This window comes from Lissotriton vulgaris, chromosome 2_1 (assembly GCF_964263255.1).
Source record: "Lissotriton vulgaris chromosome 2_1, aLisVul1.2, whole genome shotgun sequence".
NCBI classification, from domain to species: Eukaryota; Metazoa; Chordata; class Amphibia; order Caudata; family Salamandridae; genus Lissotriton; species Lissotriton vulgaris.
In genome coordinates this window covers 721,907,218-721,928,201 of record NC_141687.1, presented here as the reverse complement: position 1 = coordinate 721,928,201, position 20,984 = coordinate 721,907,218, and the positions used below count along the sequence as shown (strand labels likewise).

At 44.9% G+C, this 20,984-nt stretch overlaps 1 protein-coding gene across 2 annotated transcripts in view; it reads right to left on the bottom strand.

Moving 5' to 3' along the window:
- TRIM66 (tripartite motif containing 66) overlaps positions 1-20,984 on the bottom strand; it is an 862,818-nt gene that overhangs the window by 162,808 nt on the left and 679,026 nt on the right. For both annotated transcript variants that reach the window (XM_086956002.1, XM_086956003.1), the window contains exons 11-12: positions 6,846-7,100; positions 6,467-6,677 (exon numbers count right to left, since the gene is read on the bottom strand). In XM_086956002.1, the coding sequence (XP_086812128.1) occupies positions 6,467-6,677; positions 6,846-7,100 (466 nt within the window). The remainder of the gene's footprint in view (positions 1-6,466; positions 6,678-6,845; positions 7,101-20,984) is intronic.

Sequence of the window (20,984 nt, the reverse complement as noted above, 5' to 3'; positions counted from 1 at the left end):
ATGATGAAACCTTGCCCCCGTTCACGTTGTGTGAGGTTGAGAAAGGTATCTCAGGCTTGACTTGTAACAAGGCCCCGGGCCCAGATGGCTTGCCCCCGGACCTGTTTCAATCAAATCAACTCAACCTCTCTGGGCCCAGATCCTTACGGCTGTGCTTAACGCAGCGGTGGCGGCAGGCTGCCCAGAACCATGGGGTACCTCCACGATTGTGCCAGTTTTTAAGAAGGGAGATCGCAACAGCACTAGTTGTTACAGACCGATCTCCCTTATCGACTCTGTGGCTTAGGTGGTGGGCGGAGTAGTGCTGAACAGATTGTCCTCCTCGGCTGAAGAAAACAGGGTCATCTCTGATATCCAATACGGGTTTCGCCCAGGGCACTCAACCCTGGCACAATCCCTTAACCTGTACATGATTCTCGGGAAGTATACCGTTGCCCGTAAGGGCACCATTTACATGGCATTCATGGACCTTTCCTCCGCATTTGACTATGTCAACCGGGGGAAATTGTGTCAGTCAATGGGCGCCATGGGGGTGGAGGCCACTCTGATCAACTTCCTGAGGGACCTGCACAGGGATACCAAGGCGGATATTAGATTCTCCCAGGACCTTGGAGTATCAAGGGATTTTAACATCGACCGGGGAGTAAGGCAAGGCTGCATCTTGGCCCCTTTTCCTTTCAACTTGTACATCCACAAGTTGGATAAGACCCTGATTGAAACTGGGGTGGACTTTCCATACGTTGGGCGCAGGGGCCTATCCATCCTGCTTTATGCGGACGATGCGGTCCTCCTGGCTAGAACCGCAAGAGGTCTCCAGTCCTTATTAAACGCTTTTCGTAGTTTTATGGCTGATCGTGATCTAGCCATAAACAATACTAAATCCTATATAATGCAGGTTGGGACTCGACTGAAGTGTCATTATCCTTTTATGGTGAACGAAGAGAAAGTGCCCATAAACACAACCTCCTTTTACTTGGGTGTCCTATTAGATGACCAGCTAAATTGGGGCGCTCTAGTCAAGAGGAAAAGAAGAGAGATTGTATGTGCGAACACCGCTATCTTCCACTTTGCGGACAAAATGGGCAAGCGCACAATTGCCGCACTGCTGAAGATATATCAGGCGAATAGCGTTGCAATTGCTAGCTATGGCAATGAGCTATGGGGTTATGTAACAGCCAAGAGCATCCAGGTGGCGGAGAACAATTTCCTATACAGCTCTTGGGAGTACCCAAAGGAACTTCAAATCTAGTAGCACATGAAGAAACCGGGCTTCCATTCATTGGTGACATCTTAGCAATGAGTCCTCTGCTCTTTTGGCTTAAGTGCTGGTTAAATAAAGACTTATCCCTAAATCACCAGTTACTAAAAGAAGCCCTGTCCTTGGATAATATGCTCAATATCCCCTGGCTAAAATATGGAAAAGCCTATTTTAAACGAATTGGGGCGCCCGGACCTTTTTTCAAGTCCTGACATGACATGGTATGTAAAAAAGACTTGTATCCTATGGAAAAAATTCAATAGAGATGGGGCAGACCTGGTAAAACCTAGTGCACGTAAATGTATGCTGCTCAAAACTGTACCATCATTGGAACCATATCTTACGTGGCCTATGTCCTCTCATGAGCGATTCCTATTAACTAGGTTTAGGCTAGATTACTTTCACCTTCTACTTGCTGTCCCGAAGGGAAGCCATAGAGGTCAGGTGATGCCTTATTGTGGTTGTGATGATTCATCTCCACAGGACTTGTCACACTTCATATTTGTTTGCCACCACTATGATGCTTCCCCGAGGTTCTTTTTAAAGCCCCTTTTAAAAAAGAAGAATTTTATCCAGGTCCGTCCAGCCCTCTGCTTCCTGCAAATGCTAAAACCTGAATGTACTTTATTTGTGGTTGGATTTTTAAAATCGGCACTGAGAATGCGGAAATGTCTATTGAATTAATGGATCCTTTTATTGCGGCTGCCATCCTAACTCATTTTACAAAAGAGCTTGAATGTATTCTACGGGTGATTGTTTTAAACATGTTTGTATGCATATTAGAATGAATTTTTGATGCCATTGGATTACGGTTATTGTGTTTGTTTTATAAAATGACCCATTTTTATCGTTTTTATGTCGCTTTTATGGTTTTCATATTTGTAAAACCGAATAAAGTATTTTGATTGATTGATTGATTGATTGATTGATAATCCATTCTGGTGCACTGTTTCGTTATGCACAGAAACTAAAATGCAAATATTTCTCATTTTGTGTTTTGTGTGGCAGCAAAGAAAGAGTCATCCCAACTGTGCCATTTAGTTGGTGGTTCTCAGTCCCAGAGGCCGTGAATGCAATATTATCTATGTGGCGACCGTTTACAGAATTTTTGCTTAGTGATGATGCAAAAGGCAAGAAATGTGAGGATCTTCAGGTGCATATTGATAGTGATGTGAAAAAAAGTACACTCTACTGCATTCTTACGTTTATTACAGGAAAACATGACTGCTGTAGTGGGCATAATCAAAAAACTAGAGTCTGAAAACACCCTTGCCTACGAAGTGTTCAGCATAATTGGTGTGGATGTGTAACATCTCGTCGAGAGTAGGCTAGGAGACACTTTTAGTGACTTTTGGCACTACAAAATGTCCCTTTTGGAATGCTTGCCACTTGGTAAGCAAAGAAGTGTTGAGGACCAATTCAGGAAATTTTATTTTACAATGCATGAGAAATGGCTAGCAATGATGCATAGAAATGTCCCTACACGAACCATGGTGTTTTAAGTCAACGAAGCCTCACTGTGGTACTCTGCACAAGTGTTATATCCCTTCCGTAAAGGGGAATTTTCTCAAGACTTTGAAAAGTACAGCTTCAGTTTTGACTGATTTAATATCTCTGAGGGTATATGCACCCAGTTCAACGCATATGTTGCAGAACCTGTCCAGAGAATGTCAACCTTCAGGTGCACCAGTATTGGCATGGAAAGCTACGTCAGTGGCCAGAGTTGGCAAATTGTGTACTGGCTGTTTTGCCGTTGTCAGTCTCAAGTGCCAATGACGACAGGGCCTTTTCACAAATAAAAGTTTACAATGGAAGGTAAGAGAGAGCGCAAATGACCAAAGACTCACTGAAGAAATATTGTATGGTGTACTACAATAAGTTTGACTTGTAAAAATGTATTTGGACCTCATATACACTCTACGTACACTGTCTACATACCATGCATCAATGAAGAAAGCAGGCAATAATAAAAGCAAAGCGTTCCATAAACACTGGTAAAACACTGTTTCAGTTGTTTTTTATGGCACATAAATGAGTAACCATTGAAAAGCACTGTTTTTTGAGGTATTGAAATAACTGGATAACACTAAAAAAAACACCACCAGAATTTACAAAAAATAGAAATTGAAAACAGGAAAGCCTACCCATTTAGCAAACATGCACTGCACCGCACTACACCTTTCATGTACTGTACCGTTCAAGGGCACACATACACCCAGCACATGCATATAATATACATGCATTGCACAGCACTACATCCTTTATGTTTTGTACCACTCATAGGCACACAAACACCGAGCACATGCAGACACTATACATGTACTGTGCAGTACTGCATTATCCCTGTATTGTACCATTCACAGCCATACATACACCCAGCACATGGATACCACACATGCACTGCACAGCACTAAACACCCAACCGATGTAGGGCAAGGTGAGTTAGGCACACAGCAGAAAAACTTTAAAGGAGTGAACCGATAGGCCTCACTCCATTGACACAGGTGAAAAGCATCTGGTCACTCCTACTGACCAGTACACGGTATGCTGTCAACACTGCCACCTGACCTAACGGACAACCCTCACCAGAAACTACACAGTGGAAATCATGCAGACCATCCAGTTGGGCCACAATTGACCTATGTCCGCACTACATCTAAAACCTGGGAACATCACCAATCAGCACCATCCTGACCCACATCATCAACACCTCCATCTTGTCTGCCGCTTTTCTGAATAAATGGAAACTTGCATAAATCAACACCACGCTCAAGAAGCCCACAGATGATCCGAATCAACTGAGCAACTGCCAACCCATCTCCCAGCTCCCTTATCCAGCCAAAGTGATTGAGAAGACCATCAAACAAGTAACTCACTACCCACCTTGCACCTCACCATATTCTAGACAACACTCAATCAGGATTCAGAAAGAACCACAACACTGAAACAGCACTCATCGCGTCCACTGGTGACATTCGAATAATCGTGGACTGAGAAGAAACAGCAGCCCTCATCCTGCATGACCTCACCGAGGCTTTGACACTGTTTCCCATAACACCATCATCAGAAGACTCCATAAGATCGGCATACAAGGATCTGCTATTAAATGGATCTGTTCCTTCCTCACAGGAAGAACCCAAAGGGTCAGGCTGGCACCCTTCACATCAGAGACCAAGAGTCTGATATGTAAATGTCCCAGAGGGATTGTCCCTCAGCCTCAACCTTTTCAAAATATACATGACACCGGTCATCAACATCATCTGTTCACAAGACAACAACCACCGAGACCAACTGCACCAACTGCATGACCATGGTAGCAGACTGGATGTGAACCAACTGCCAGCAGCTCAACTCCGTTAAGACAGAAGTGCTTGTCTTTGACAACAAGACCTCCCCATGGAAGTCCATCTGGTGGCTGTTGGAGCTAGGACAAATACCCACACCCACAGACCACGCAGGAAATCTAGGGATCATCTTAGATGACAAGCTCAACATTACATTTCAAGTCAATGCAGTGTGCACCTCCTGCTTCCATGTTCTATGCATGCTATAACAGATCTTCAAATGGTTGTCTCAGAACACCAGATGGACCGTCATGCAAGCACCCATCAAGAACAGGCTGGACTAGTACAAAACACTATCAATGCTGAAATCTCCAAACAACTCCAACAGTCTCCAGACCATCTAGAACCAAGCTGCAAGACTCCAACTCGACGTCCCACACTGCACCCACATCACACCGCACCTCAAGAAACTTAACTGGCTCCGCATTCACAAGCACAGCCAATTCAAACTAATTATACAGACATACAAAGCCCTACACAACACAGGACCAGAATACCAGAACAGCTGCATACACTTTCAGCAACCCACCTGACACATTCTGCCTCAATCTCACTCACACACATTCCCTGCATCCGCAAATGCAAAACTGGAGGTCGCTCATTCGCCTACATCGTACCCAAGACTTGGAACGACCTCCCTCAACACATCAGAGCTTCCTTCTCACTTTTTGAGTTTCGCAAAAAGCGGAAAACTTAGCTCTTCGTGTAAGCACCTTGGGGATCACACACCTACACACTTGCTCAAACACCTGGATTGGGTGATTAGTGAGCTACACAAATCAATATAACATAACATAACACTGCATTTGTGCTGCTTAACTCCTGGTAAACGCAATAACCTTTCACCACTATCAGAGTAGTGCTTTGGGCGCCCCTACCAGCCCAACAAAGCTGCATCCATGAGGCAGGCCTATGGCATAGTGCACACGCATGATCTGCCTTTGCCCATGACAAATCAGCATTAGGGATTCAGACATGATTCCAGTAGGGGCACTTAGGGCCAGGTGCACATCCATCACCATGCGAGGGACTTTTCCATCCCAACAGGCATAATAATTCGGAATCCATGCTGGATTTCACCTTGACTTCAACATTTCAGAGCAGGGCTATTTGACAGCAATGTGTAAACATATTTCAAAGCACAGTGGGCTATTTGCTTGATTTTGACAATGTTCGGTGCTTTACCACTTTTTGGCTAAGTTAGTTCCATAGAAATAAAATATACATACATAAATACTTCTATTCATTGTCACCTGGATTGACACCACAAACCTCTTTTTCATTGTTACTGAACAGATACAGCTGATGTATATTTGTTAGCAACCAGATATGTGGAGAACGAAGGGTTTTCACTTATACAAACACACCTATGAGTCATGTATTGGGTTGTGAGCATTATAAGTTTACTTACGTGGTTTAATATTATTGAAGATCAATTCTAGGCAGAAGGTTTGACTATTCTATAACAAAGCAATGCATTTATCAAAATAATGTTTTATAGCATCAAACAAATTTAACACATAAATAATACATCCCAATAAAGCACCGGCTTGCCTCTGTCTCGTATACAGATGTAATACCTACGACTCTGCCTACCTGGGTGACAAGCTCTCCACCCCTGGTGTCTATAGGCACACCCGCAGCCTGACATCATCAGACTCGAAATGAAGAAGTGCAGACAAGGAAAAGCAAAGCAACACTTCTTCTCTGTCTATACGCCTCCGATCTGGAACGATACCCCAATACCACATGCACAAGTACATACAAACACACTTAACTGGCCCTGTCTGTCTTCGAAAAAAATTATTACAAAAATGTTTTTTAAAATGAACAAGCAGATCAATTTTCCATATGTTATCTATACCTGATTCATCCTTAAGGTCCTTGATAGTAGTGGACTGTATGTAAGATGTTTTTATGGTGGGGGAGGAGTCAGGCTGGAGACACTTCCTGACTGACAGGTTGATGGGCTCGTCGAACATGTTTTGCATCGGCAGAACGAGCTCATTAATAGCCTTTACAGTGGCAGCAACCGCCTCATTTCCGAAAGCTTCGTCATAATCCTCATTTTCGATCTAAAAATAAAAGCGGAGTGGTATTTACAAGTTATCTTCCCAAAGCAGAATCGACGGCGCATGCATGCCAGAGCTGCCAATGTGGGAATGCTTGCCTATCCGACAACAACACACAGTTGCTCTAACTTGCCTCTCACCGGTGTTCCCCAAGGCCCCACCAGACCTTACCTTGCACTTTGCCTCCCCCAGCAGGGCGTCCCCGGTTGCTAGGCTACCACAGGTCCCAGCGTGCAGGCCGTCCATAGCGCTAATTATTGCTGTGCTGCAGCTGGGCGCCATTTCTGCCACCGGCTCCGGGGACTGGGCATCTTCTTGGCAGGGACCTGCTTGCATTTCAGGGTCGGCCGACATAGATAACCCTGCTGGCGACACTTCCACCTCCGACGTGTTTGGGAAGCCCACCAGGCTCACCGAAGCTGAACGCTGGAAAACAAACAATATAATATTCAGCTTTGGATAAAAAAAAAATTAAACGCTGCAGCACTTTCAGAACAGTGAAGAGATGCTGTATCTCATTACAGCTAATGAAAAAGCTATTTCTCTAGGGGCCCAGAGTATCCGCTGAACAGTAACATTAGTAATTTAACAAAATGTTTCCCTAATAGACTGCGATTAAACTGAAGGTTATGAGCCATATTCCACTGTGACCCGTGCATAATGTCTGATTCTCTTTCCGTTTAATATATGTCAACTGTGAACTATAGATTCCCAATTACATTAACCAGGTTGGAACAACAGGAACCAAATGTTTGCATCCCATTTTATAAGGGTATTTCCTATGACCATACGTCTTTGTTTTAGGCATTCGGCAAAGATGGTGTTCTTTGTATTGAAAAATATATTTACGAATGCATAAAAAAGAAAATGACAAGCATTGGTAATGCATCGGTTTTGCCTATGTGATGAGTAATAAGCTGTTTTTATCAATCACTTTGGGGATGAAGGAGCTGCTGACTCGAGAGCTGGGGATGCCGGTTCAAGTCATGGTGGAGCAATATCCTCTGATTCTGGGCAAATCACTTAATCTCTCAGGGTGACAAATTGGGCTATATAAGACTGCTAATTTAATTTCAAGTATCATGCAAGTAGAAAGAGCCAAACCTTTATGAAAAAATTGTTCCACTAAAACAAACGTTAACAGTATTTCGGATAAGGGAAACTGATAAGAGAAGTAGATGAGGAACAAGCATTGGTAAAGGCAGGAAAATATGCTACATACAGTTAATGGAAATGGAGGAAAAGTAAGTGGCAAGCACAGGAACCAATAAAAAGCCAGGAAAGTGAGGGGGAGGGATGTAAGCCCCTTTTAAGATTTATATGAAAAACAATAGATTTCAGTGCAGGTCAAACCTAAAAATGAAGACGTTTAGAAACTGGACAAAGAGAAGAAAGAAGTGGGTGGTCTGGAGACAACAGGAAAGGCATATTACAGGGATGTTAAAAAAATATATTATTCCATTAAACCATAAAAAAAATTCAGGGCTGTTCAAACCATTCATCTTGAGTGTCTTTGTCTGAGCAATTAGTACTGTTGATGAAAGTTTTTACTCTGTTGTGGTCTGGTCAGTCAGTGGCGTACTCTTGATCTCCAGGGCCTCTTTGCCCCTTATTCTTAATGCTCTAAGTGGCCACGGTTGTCCCTCCTGTATCTCGTTCAACAAGAGATGAGTCACTTTTGAGTTATCATTTTCAGACTCAAATGAAGAAAGTGGTTTTCGATTGTCCACATTTTAGGGAGCTGAGTATTATCACATAAATACTGGGTACAAGGTTTTACTGGTCTGGTTAGCTACACAAAAAGACCAGAAAATCTCGGATGCTAAAAATAGGATCAGCCATTTTAGGGGAGCCACTGTTTATTTGCATGGCTACTAGGGTGTGCATAATTGGCATAATTCTGTATAGCATAATCTCACAGAATTATCCTGAAATTGCATGACATTATGTGTAATTATGCCAGAAGAGTAATTCTGCATTTAGCTCTATTGTCCTAGTGCAAAATGCCCCCATGCACCCAAAATGGACATGAGGATGCATTTTGCTCTAAGAAATAGATCTAAAAGCCACAGAACATTAACAACGATGGCAAACAGCCACTCATGCTCGCTAACTGTGCTCTTGCAGCAGGATTCTCCCTACTCCCCTCCAAAATTACTCTTAATTACGCCAGTGGGCATAATTATGTCATTATTGATAATTCCCTGTCAAAAAGTAACAAGAAATTATCGAAATTACTCCGATTAGTCTGGCATATTTGAAATTCCGCCCAAGCCTAGTCAGTGAGCTCTTCTGTGGAGTAATGTTCCAAAATATCGTTGTCATCATATTGACCAATGTAAATATTGTGTCCTAAGTATTGTTTACAACAATATCGCCTCTTTCTAATTAATATTAGATTAGATTATATTAGGAAATCTACATCCACCGGTATTATATTTTGAAAACGATATCCAAAAGACAACATTGATTTCAAATGATATTCTGAACATACAACTTTTGTTGACAGCGGTGTCTCTTTTGCTGTTTAAGTGGATTCTAGTTCTTATGAGAGATGAGTGATGGAGATGGCATTTAGTGATCTTCTCCATATTTTCTTTGGTTTTAGACGAGCATGGTCTATGGGGGGCCCCATTAATAATGTTGGATAATATTTTACAGTTTAGGTAGCACCAGAAGCAAGGTGGCACATTCTGGTCTGTTGCGCATTTTTATAATAAGTGGGCCAAAGTAAGGCAGTTATCACTCTTTGAAACAGGTATACTAAATCCGTTTTGAGACCAGAGTACTAAGAATTAATATTTTGACAAATCCTACACTTCTTGTAACAAAAGGTTTGAAGTCTCGCACCTACCAGAGCAGTAAGACTATAGTGCCCTGTTGCCAAACAATTTATCTTCTTCAAAATGGAAACCACTGTCCCAACTCTTAAGAGGCGCTCTGGTAAGGGATGACTTACGAATCAGCAAAATAGCACTGAACCTTCAGTATAGCCTTTGCTTTAGCAATGTGGTAGACAGCTTCCCACACGGGCCAGAGACTCTAAAGAATTTTGCCTCTCTAATAATAATATGAAATGTTTCCTGTAAGAACTAATCAGTAGTTTAATATTCATCCTCATATACCATATCAGACAGGTGTTTTCTACATACTCTGCCCTTTGTTAATCCAAGGCGTTTTCCAAGGTACTACTTATGTTGGTGTTTCTACTCCATATCTTAAATCAAACCAAAAACAATCTTTGGCTTGGACTCAATCTGTCCATCCCTCATCTTTTTATTAGGTCTGGCTTAAAAGTGCAGCTGTTAATGGACGTTATGTGCTAAAAAAGAAATGAGATTTTTTAAAGCCCACTAACCATACTGTGAGAGGGGCTTTGGCTTGACCACATTTTGATTAGTATTTGATTGGGCAGAAGTTGTTTGTTCAGTGGCCTCTACTCTAAAGCAGAGGAACGTCACCCCACTGCCAGGGAGCAGCAAAAGAAAGGAAAAAATACAATGATAATAACAGTGTCACATAGTTACAGCAACCAATCACAATGCTGCATTGCAGCACTGTGATTGGCTTGGGGGGAGCCTGGCTGCTTGCTTCCTGTTATGACCTGGAGTCGGACACAGGTAATGAGGAGCAGAGATGCGTGACCCGGCGGCGTCAAGGTGTTATTTTAAAAAAAAGAGATGTAGCTCTTGCCCCCCCATTTCCCCCTGACGCCCACCTCCCTGTGCGTGGCTGCCCACCACCTGTGAGCCATGCCGGCCACCCCGTGTGTTTCGGCGGAAATCGAATGATCGAATTGCATTTTCTGCCTTGTGGGAAAACTTAAGCAAAATACAAACCAATGATGAAGGCTACATGCCTGATTGGTTTATTGTGAAAAGTTATGACAACAGTATGCCTGACATTATTTTTGGCGTGAAAAGCATATGTGAAAGTCAGATGGCTTTTAAGGGTGGGTTGTTATTACACTGTTTTAAAACCTTTAGAAAGGTATTTCCTTTCATGACATTTCACAAATTACTGTAATTTTGTTTATTCTTGTAATGTTATGCCTGTAGTTGCTTTGTAGAAAACTTATGTTGATAAGCTCAATAAGGTAGCCATGTGTTCGCTATTGTGAAAAGCCAATGATAAAATGCTGCAGGCCTTATAAGGTTACGTATGACCAATTGCACAGTGTTAAAACCACTAGACCTTTAATGTTCGATTATTGTTACTTTGTGTTAAAGGCTGTAGACATGTGTCAAATGGACAGATTCCTGTTGCAGTCAACGGATTTGTTACTAGTTACCCCCTCTGATAAACCCTGGCTCTCAAGCATTTACATAGCGATAATATTTGTTACCCGTTGAAGAAGGGGTTAACAATTGTAGTTTTGTATATATGAATAATTTTATGCTTATGTTTAATAAAGTAGTCCTGAGCTACTTAAAGTCACAAGCCAATGTTAAAGGTTGTAGGCTTGCTTGGCTCAATGGAAAAAGTTGTTAGATACCATGGGTCTGATTTGTTTATTATAAAAAAAGATTAAAATGGTCATGTTCGGTCCTTGGACTCCATTGGGTCTTGTTTTGCAATTATGAGATCTAAAGTGGATTCTTTAAAGTGAGTGATATTTTTGCAAAGTTTCATCAGTACACCTGCAACCAATAAGGGGACAAAGACAACGCTCCTATTTAAATAGGCGTTATATGTAATATTGATCTCCCCATGGAACACAAAAGGCATGACCATTAAGTTAATAGCATTTTTTTATGAAACTGGAGTTCTTTACTTGAGGATGATAGATGGTGATGAGTCTCACGTTAACTACTTGTGAGATGATGACCTCAATTTGGAAGAGTTTAAAGGACAAAGTGTTGTGCAGGGACTATGGGCATATGCTGTGATTTTTAATGGGGATGACTAGTCCTCATCAATATTTATGAGAGATTGAGCTATTGTGAGACATAGCTCAACAAGTTTTCTGTTCAAATGAGCAAATTCGGATTGTAATTAATGATAGCAGCTGAAATAATGGTGCAATCAGAGGCTGCCATGATGGCGAAGGATAAGGCTAGCAAGACGGCCCAATCCAATAAAATATCAAACTATGCCCAACCGCTTCACGTAGAACAGGGAGCCTCGGCGATGCCGCAGCAAGTGGGAGCAACTGATCCACCGTCAGCAGCAGATAGACCCCCATACATAGCGGAAATACTGACAGCTATCCATGATAAGAGCGGTGAGTTGAAAAACAGAATTGAAGCAGTCGCCATCTACGTCAATTTGCTCCGATGTGACTTACGGAAAATCTTGGAAAGGCTTACTACCACAGAACGAACAGTAAACACAATGCAAACAGAACTGCACAGTCTCCGAGACACTTTGGTTACCCTCCAGAAGAAACGAGTGCACCTAGATGATGGGCTGAAGACGCACAGGGACGTTCCCGGTGGAACAATCTTCCCTTAATTGGTTTTCCGGAAAAGGCGGAGGGGCCACCTTTGAAATTCTTCCTCGAGATGTGGCTGATGGAGATTTCAGCCCCCCGGGAGCTGTCAAAGAGCTATACAGTGGAGAGAGCACGCAGGGCACTTTTGCCTTTTCCAAAACCAGGGGCCCCTCCCGAAGCCATCATAGACCATTTTCTCAATTTCCGGGATATAGATCTCCTACTTCAACTGGCATGCACAAAGAGGCAACTTCTTTTTGAGGGACATCACATACCCTTATTATACTGAAAGGGTCCAAGAACAAAGACGCTCCTTTTTGGTGTTGAAGCAACGCCTGCCTGACTTAAATCTCAAATACAGCCTTTTCTATCCAACCAAATTGCGAGTAGAGCACAATGGAAAAGCTCTGTTTTTCTGTACAGCAGGGGAAGCGGTCGACTGGCTGGAGGCACACAGCTCTCTGGGACCATGCTTGGTGCCCTCCACGATTACGCCTAGCAAGTCTGGTCCTTGTGATCGGTCTAGGAACCGGCAATTACAGAAATACTCACAGGGAACCACCGGACATCACAGTCTTAGCAGAATAACGGTCTCCCAGGATGGCACAGTGCAGGCCTTGGAGGACGTACCGGACTCTAGGGCTTTCTCGCCAGGACACCCACCGAACACTGATGCTGATGAGGACACTGATGCCTGAATTAGCTCCTTAGCTAGGACACCTGTTACGATTTGTGCACGAACATTTCTGATCAGTAAGATTGACCTGATGGAGGGCTTGAGGTGTTAGGTGGGGGAAACTCACTGATGCATGGACTTTTCCTTTCATATGCTATATTTTCTATGACTGGGGCGTGCTTCTCTAGTGATTGGTATCTGCCGATGGAGATGGCGGTTTGCCCTCACAACTCAGTGGCTAACCACTCACTTCTATGGATCAGGGTGGGATGGGTGTGAACTCGCATGAGTGTACTGCAGTTACTATAGTTGTTTTATTTAGAATTTGCAGAGTTTACTAAAGGGAAAGGAGGCGTTGTTTACATGTATAACTTGTATAATGCTGATTCCAAACCTGTGTCTTATGACATGCAATGTACATATTGTGCAGAACGTCTTGTGTTTCCGGTTGAAATGCTACTAAAATATATATTTTTTTTAAACTGAGAAACTCAAATTCCTATAGAATGTGGAATATCTAACCTATTATTTCTTATCCGATTTGGATTTTTTGCTATCAGCTCCACCAGTGTCTTCATGACATGAAGTGGTATTACATGCAATAAATGTTGAGGTGTAGATACACCAGTCCAACATTGATGTAATATATTTGAATCATGGATGTTGATTTTTGGAGGGATTACTTTGTTATACTGGGAAACTTAAAGGCACAAGAGTGACTTGCTTAATCAATTTGCATTGGAATAAAGTGATTTATTGATTGTCTCTGACCATTGCTTATTGAGGACACTCTATTGTTACAGATGATTAGTAGGAGACATGTGGGTCTCACCATCCACAGAAAAGCTAAGTAGCTGTTAGCATCATCATAGTTCATATTTTCAGGAGAAAGTTATGTGCTCATGGGAAATCAACATTATGGCTGTAAGGAATTCGGTATACAGTATATTCCGTGCGCCTCCTGGTGCTAACGAGCACAACAATATGTTAGAAATGAAGAACACAGGTGCATGACTACATGAGCAGCCAAGCGTAGCAAAACAGCAGAGAAATGAGCATGCCCTAGGGAAAAATAACACGAATAGCTACACAGTACTACACGTTTGTAAACATTAAATACAATCTTTTCATCCAAAAAAAGATATGTGTGTCAGAGTGGTTTGTTCAGAGAATAATTGTGAAAGATCACAACAAGCAGTTGTTATAAAAGCACTCTGTCCTAATTTCCAAACGTTCAAATCGCTGGGCCTCAATTTTTAATCTACTGGGCATGCTTCGTTTTTAGGTCTCGCCTGTCGATGCGCATGCGCATCGAGCAAGGCGAGAGTATTGCGAGTTATCCACTCTTTATCTGCACTGCAAGGAATCGTGGCGATTCCTTGCAGTGCCCGTGACTTTTAAGGTCAATGCGCATGCGCATTAAGCTTATGCGCATGCGCATTGACCTTAAAAGTCACGGGCGCGTGCATGTCCCCTCTCCGCCCCCTCCCCTGTTCCGCCCCCCTCCCCTTCCCGCCTGTCGCATTTCTCCTCCCCCCTCCCCTCTCTTCCCTCCGGCTTGTTTGTTGATTTGAGCCGCACCGCCCCCTCCCGCCGTGTCGCATCTCTCCTCCCCCCTCCTCAACAGTTTACCGCCTTCAGCCCTGAAGATTTGTAGGCGTGCGCACCTCTCAACGTGTAGCCTGTATTACGGTAAGTCAAGCCTCAATTGCTTGTTAACTTTTAATATAGCTTACTTTATTTCAGGTACCGATATATAGTTTTGTAACTAGCTTGTGACCAAGCTGCACGACGGCTTCTGCTACCGGTGGCGTGAATGGCTTGACCAACTAGTTGCCACAATCTTCTAGGGTCTTTGTGCAATTCTTACTCGGGACCGGTAGCAGATCATTGCCCTGTGCAGAGCCGGTAAATATGCTGGTCAGTCTTGTCCCCACGAGTGAGTCAGCGTCTATTTTTACTCTAGCATCATGCCACTGTCTTGCAGACGAAATGTTGAGCCCGCCCATAGATTAACGGGAGTAAAACTATTTGAGCGGCGTTCCTGTTATTTTCAAGGACATCTCTCATCCCCAAAGAACTATTTTACTGCCGACATTACGTGATCCTTAAAGAAGTACCAGGAATATGGTAGCTCGCGTTAGTCCTTGCAGTGTCTGAGTTAGTCACTCGAGGCCTGCTAAGTGTTAGACAACTAGTCTCATATATTGTAGACTCACGCATTTGTATTCCTAAGGCTTTGGAAAAGTGAAACTAGTTAATGCCACAACAAATCTAAACTGTTTTCATAGCCGCTCCTTAACAAAACTAACTAAATGTTTACGACGGCTTCTGCTACCGGTGGCGTGAATGGCTTGACCAACTAGTTGCCACAATCTTCTAGGGTCTTTGTGCAATTCTTACTCGGGACCGGTAGCAGATCATTGCCCTGTGCAGAGCCGGTAAATATGCTGGTCAGTCTTGTCCCCACGAGTGAGTCAGCGTCTATTTTTACTCTAGCATCATGCCACTGTCTTGCAGACGAAATGTTGAGCCCGCCCATAGATTAACGGGAGTAAAACTATTTGAGCGGCGTTCCTGTTATTTTCAAGGACATCTCTCATCCCCAAAGAACTATTTTACTGCCGACATTACGTGATCCTTAAAGAAGTACCAGGAATATGGTAGCTCGCGTTAGTCCTTGCAGTGTCTGAGTTAGTCACTCGAGGCCTGCTAAGTGTTAGACAACTAGTCTCATATATTGTAGACTCACGCATTTGTATTCCTAAGGCTTTGGAAAAGTGAAACTAGTTAATGCCACAACAAATCTAAACTGTTTTCATAGCCGCTCCTTAACAAAACTAACTAAATGTTTAACAGTTATTTAATGTTTCAGAATTTAAGTTTTGAAATGAGGAGATGCAGTAGTCAGTAGGCGGAACTTTCTAGTCGTGATAGTCCACTTACTTACATAAATATTATGTATGTTCTTGCCTTCCTTAAAGATTTGCAGAGTTCTGTGTAGTAATGATTGTTTTAACAGACTGAAGTGCCTGCTTGAGTGAAGCTACCATCGTGCAAACATTATGCACCTTGTTTTATCTGCACATGTTTTTATACTGTACCTCTATGTTGTGCATTGCTTTTGTTTTGGAATGTCGAATTATTAAGCAGGATTACGCTACCAATCAGTGCTGAGCAGCTTCCGGATTTTCTGTGGGTTTAACGACATTTTTAAAACTTCGATTTAGGAGGAGTTTCTAACAGGAAAATGCTTGCCGGAACAAAAGGGTTTAAAAAAAATAAATACATCTAGAGTGACTTGGTTGAGCATTGCAGTAGATCGCCCCATAAAATACTGTACTTGACTGTGAAACATCAGCAACTGCTCCAGCTTTCCTCTTGAGGCGAAACCCAGCTCATCTAGTAAAATGGTCCTATTATCCAGAGGACGCTGAGAATCACTTCCCTTCACTGCAGGTACTAATGCAGCTATAATACGAATGCTCCCTTGTGTAACCCTCAACCCCTCACTCACCCTCACTCTCACTCACCCTCACTCTCACTCACCCTCACTCACCCTCACTCACCCTCACCCTCAACCCCTCACCCTCACTCACCCTCACCCCCTCACCCTCACCCCCTCACCCCCTCACCCTCAACCCCTCACCCTCACTCACCCTCACTCACCCTCACCCACCCTCAACCCCTCATCCTCACTCACCCTCAACCCCTCACCCTCACTCACCCTCAACCCCTCACTCACCCTCACTCACCCTCACTCACCCTCAACCACTCACCCTCACTCACTCTCAACCCCTCACCCACCCTCAACCCCTCACCCACCCTCAACCCCTCACCCACCCTCAACCCCTCACCCTCAACCCCTCACCCTCAACCCCTCACCCTCAATCCCTCACCCACACTCACACTCACTCACACTCACCCACCCTCACCCTCACTCACACTCACCCACCCTCACTCACCCTCACTCACCTTCACCCTCACTCACCCTCAACCCCTCACCCTCACTCACCCCCACTCACCCTCAACCTCACTCACCCTCACCCTCACCTTCACTCACCCTCAACCCCTCACCCTCACTCACCCTCAACGCCTCACCCTCAATCACCCTCAACCCCTCACCCTCACCCACCTTCACTCACCCTCACTCACACTCACCCTCACTCACCCTCACCCACCCTCAACCCCTCATCCTCACTCACCCTCAACCCCTCACCCTCACTCACCCTCAACCCCTCACCCTCTCTCACCCTCAACCCCTCACCCTCACTCACCCCCACTCACCCTCAACCCCTCACCCTCACTCACCCTCACTCACTCTCAACCCCTCACCCACCCTCAACCCCTCACCCACCCTCAACCCCTCACCCACCCTCAACCCCTCACCCACCCTCAACCCCTCACCCTCAACCCCTCACCCTCAACCCCTCACCCTCACCCTCAACCCCTCACCCTCAACCCCTCACCCTCACTCACCCTCAACCCCTCACCCTCACTCACCCTCACTCACCCCCACTCACCCTCACTCACCCTCACTCACCCTCACTCACCCCCACTCACCCTCACTCACCCCCACTCACCCTCACTCACCCTCACTCACCCCCACTCACCCTCACTCACCCCCACTCACCCTCAACCCCTCACCCACCCTCAACCCCTCACCCACCCTCAACCCCTCACCCACCCTCAACCCCTCACCCACCCTCAACCCCTCACCCTCAACCCCTCACCCTCAACCCCTCACCCTCAACCCCTCAACCCCTCACCCTCAATCCCTCACCCTCAATCCCTCACCCACACTCACACTCACCCACCCTCACCCTCACCCTCACTCACACTCACCCACCCTCACTCACCCTCACTCACCTTCACCCTCACTCACCCTCAACCCCTCACCCTCACTCACCCCCACTCCCCCTCAACCCCTCAACCTCACTCACCCTCACCCTCACCTTCACTCACCCTCAACCCCTCACCCTCACTCACCCTCAACGCCTCACCCTCAATCACCCTCAACCCCTCACCCTCACCCACCTTCACTCACCCTCACTCACCCTCACTCACACTCACCCTCACTCACCCTCACCCACCCTCAACCCCTCATCCTCACTCACCCTCAACCCCTCACCCTCACTCACCCTCAACCCCTCACCCTCACTCACCCTCACTCACCCCCACTCACCCTCAACCCCTCACCCTCACTCACCCTCACCCTCACCCACCCTCAACCCCTCACCCACCCTCAACCCCTCACCCACCCTCAACCCCTCACCCACCCTCAACCCCTCACCCACCCTCAACCCCTCACCCACCCTCAACCCCTCACCCTCAACCCCTCACCCTCAACACCTCACCCTCAACCCCTCACCCTCAACCCCTCACCCTCAACCCCTCACCCTCAACCCCTCACCCCCTCACCCTCAACGCCTCACCCTCAATCCCTCACCCACACTCACACTCACTCACACTCACCCACCCTCACCCTCACTCACACTCACCCACCCTCACTCACCCTCACTCACCTTCACCCTCACTCACCTTCACCCTCACTCACCCTCAACCCCTCACCCTCACTCACCCCCACTCACCCTCAACCCCTCAACCTCAACCCCTCCCTCACCCTCACTCACCCTCAACCCCTCACCCTCACTCACCCTCAACCCCTCACCCTCAATCCCTCACCCTCACCCACACTCACCCACACTCACCCCCACTCACCCACACTCACCCCCACTCACCCTCACTCACACTCACCCACCCTCACTCACCCTCACCCACCCTCACTCACCCTCACCCACCCTCACTCACCCTCACCCTCAACCCCTCACCCTCAACCCCTCACCCACCCTCAACCCCTCACCCTCACTCACCCTCAACCCCTCACCCTCAACCCCTCACTCACCCTCACCCTCAACCCCTCAGCCTCACCCTCACTCACCCTCACCCTCAACCCCTCAGCCTCACCCTCACTCACCCTCAACCCCTCACCCTCACTCACCCTCAACCTCATGCTAAAGATTTACAAAAAAACCCATAAACAATTCTAAAAGCACTAACTCTAATGCTGCGAGACCTATTGCATTTCTAATGCTTGTTGTAAACGATGTAGTTGCTATTTATAGTTTTTTTTAAATTTCCCCCTTCTAGCTTTTAGAAACCCACCTTTTACTAAAACCCCTGTATTCCTGTGTCCAAAGTTTGGTCGGAGTTTGTGAATAGGCAGGGCACCTTTCTCTTGCCACTACACGCAGTGTGCTCCACCTGCCTTCAGTCACGTTTGTAAACCAGGTAACAGCTCGAATGCCCAAACCACAAGTTTTTTTTAATATTCTGACTAACGTTTTGAGCTTTTTTCCGCTCAATTCCCTAATGATATTGAGTGATATTTAATGACGTGAAGCCCATCTCCTTTGTGAACTACCCCACTTTGACAACTATCACTAATTTTATACCCAAAGCAATGTGGAATGTAACTCGTAAATGAGTCGGTGAGTCAAGTTATATTTAATTATAGGGAAAAGAAACTCCAGTGATGAACGAGCGAAATGCTTATGTAACATAGCATAGCATATATCTATTAATCGTATAGAAGGTGAGTACTGAACTGAAGCATGAGCACTTACTCCCCTGAAACCTAGTCAGATGTTGGAATGGTGGACACCATGAATTAAAACCTGTACATGTAATGAGTAAGAACATTTGATAGGCAATTCTGTACTCAACTCCTTCATGATTAATAGATATTTGTAAGACAAATTACACTGGGGGTACTGGTGTTAGGAGGACTTTAGGAGCTGAATACATAATCTTGTACCCAAAGCTCTTTTTACTAGATTGATAGCATAACATAACCTGGAAATAAACTTCTTGTGATCCCTGGGATTGGACAAGGTCTATATTTTCGTGGCTACTCACCATTTTTAAGTCAAGATGCGTCAAGCTTTGTGAACATGCCTTTTGTAATCATTGCGCAAGTGTACACCTTTGAGCCATGAAAGCAAGGCGATCCTACAATGGACAGCTATCTAAGGAATGGTGAACATGTCCTATTCCAATGCCAGCACCAGACTGAGGAACCAAAAGCAATACTGGCTAAAATGCTGAAACCAGCCACGGTCCCTTCCTCTACTTCCGCCATCTCCCTCTTTCCACCCACCTCCTCTCTCCATCTATCTCTGATCGCGTTCCCTCTCTTCACCCTGCCTCTCCCTCTCTTATTCTCTTCCTCGAGGCCTCTCTTGCTGTGATTAACCCTGGAGAGCTGGGGGAAGGTGACAGAAACACGAGGACCTGCCATGGGTTTCAAACCAAGGCCTCCAAGGGCCCAGCCCACTGGGGAAATGCCCGATGGAATACTGTCCGGCTTTGTCTGACCTTCTTTCAGAGTGGCCACTCAGGGCCATATATATCATTCAAATTCGCAATCGCAAAGGCCGAAATTCGCAGAATTTCGGCCTTTGCGAATGCAAATTTACTAAATGGAATGTATGAAGCAAAACTGGTGCAAAAGAAGGAATCGCAAAATTTGCGATTCCTTATTTTGCAATTGCATTTAAGGAATCACAAATGTTGCGATTCCTTAAATGCAATGTATGTAGCAAAAAAATTAGCAAAATGCCCTTAAGGAATCGCAAATTACCACCAACTTCTAGTTGGTGGTAAGATGCAAATTCCTTGAAAAAAGCAAATTTTTGCATTTTTCAAAGTGCCATGTGACGCATGTATGTGCGCCACATGTGCACCCATGCATATTTCAGGGGTGAAACAGGGTGTCCTTTGGACACCCCTGCACCCTTGAAATTATTCTCAATTTGCGATTAGCAAATTCCGAATCGCAAATTGAGAATAACTAACCATTCATTCCTAAGGGCCTCCTGGCCCATAGAAATGAATGGGAAAGTATTCCTTAATTGCGATTCGTAATTTGCTAATTGCAATTAAGGAATTCTAAGGAATCGCAAACAAATTGAGATTTTGTACATACATACCTATTTGCGATTCTCAAATAGCGATTTCTTAAAAATCGCTATTTGAGAATCGCAAATGGGTATCTTGATGCATACGGCCCTCAGTCCTTCGGTACCACCGCAATCTGGTATTACATCAGTTTGTGAGGTAGAAATGTGTGAGAATCTGATTACCACACGTCTACCTTTTCTGGTCATCTCCAACAATGGCATGCACAATTACACTATAT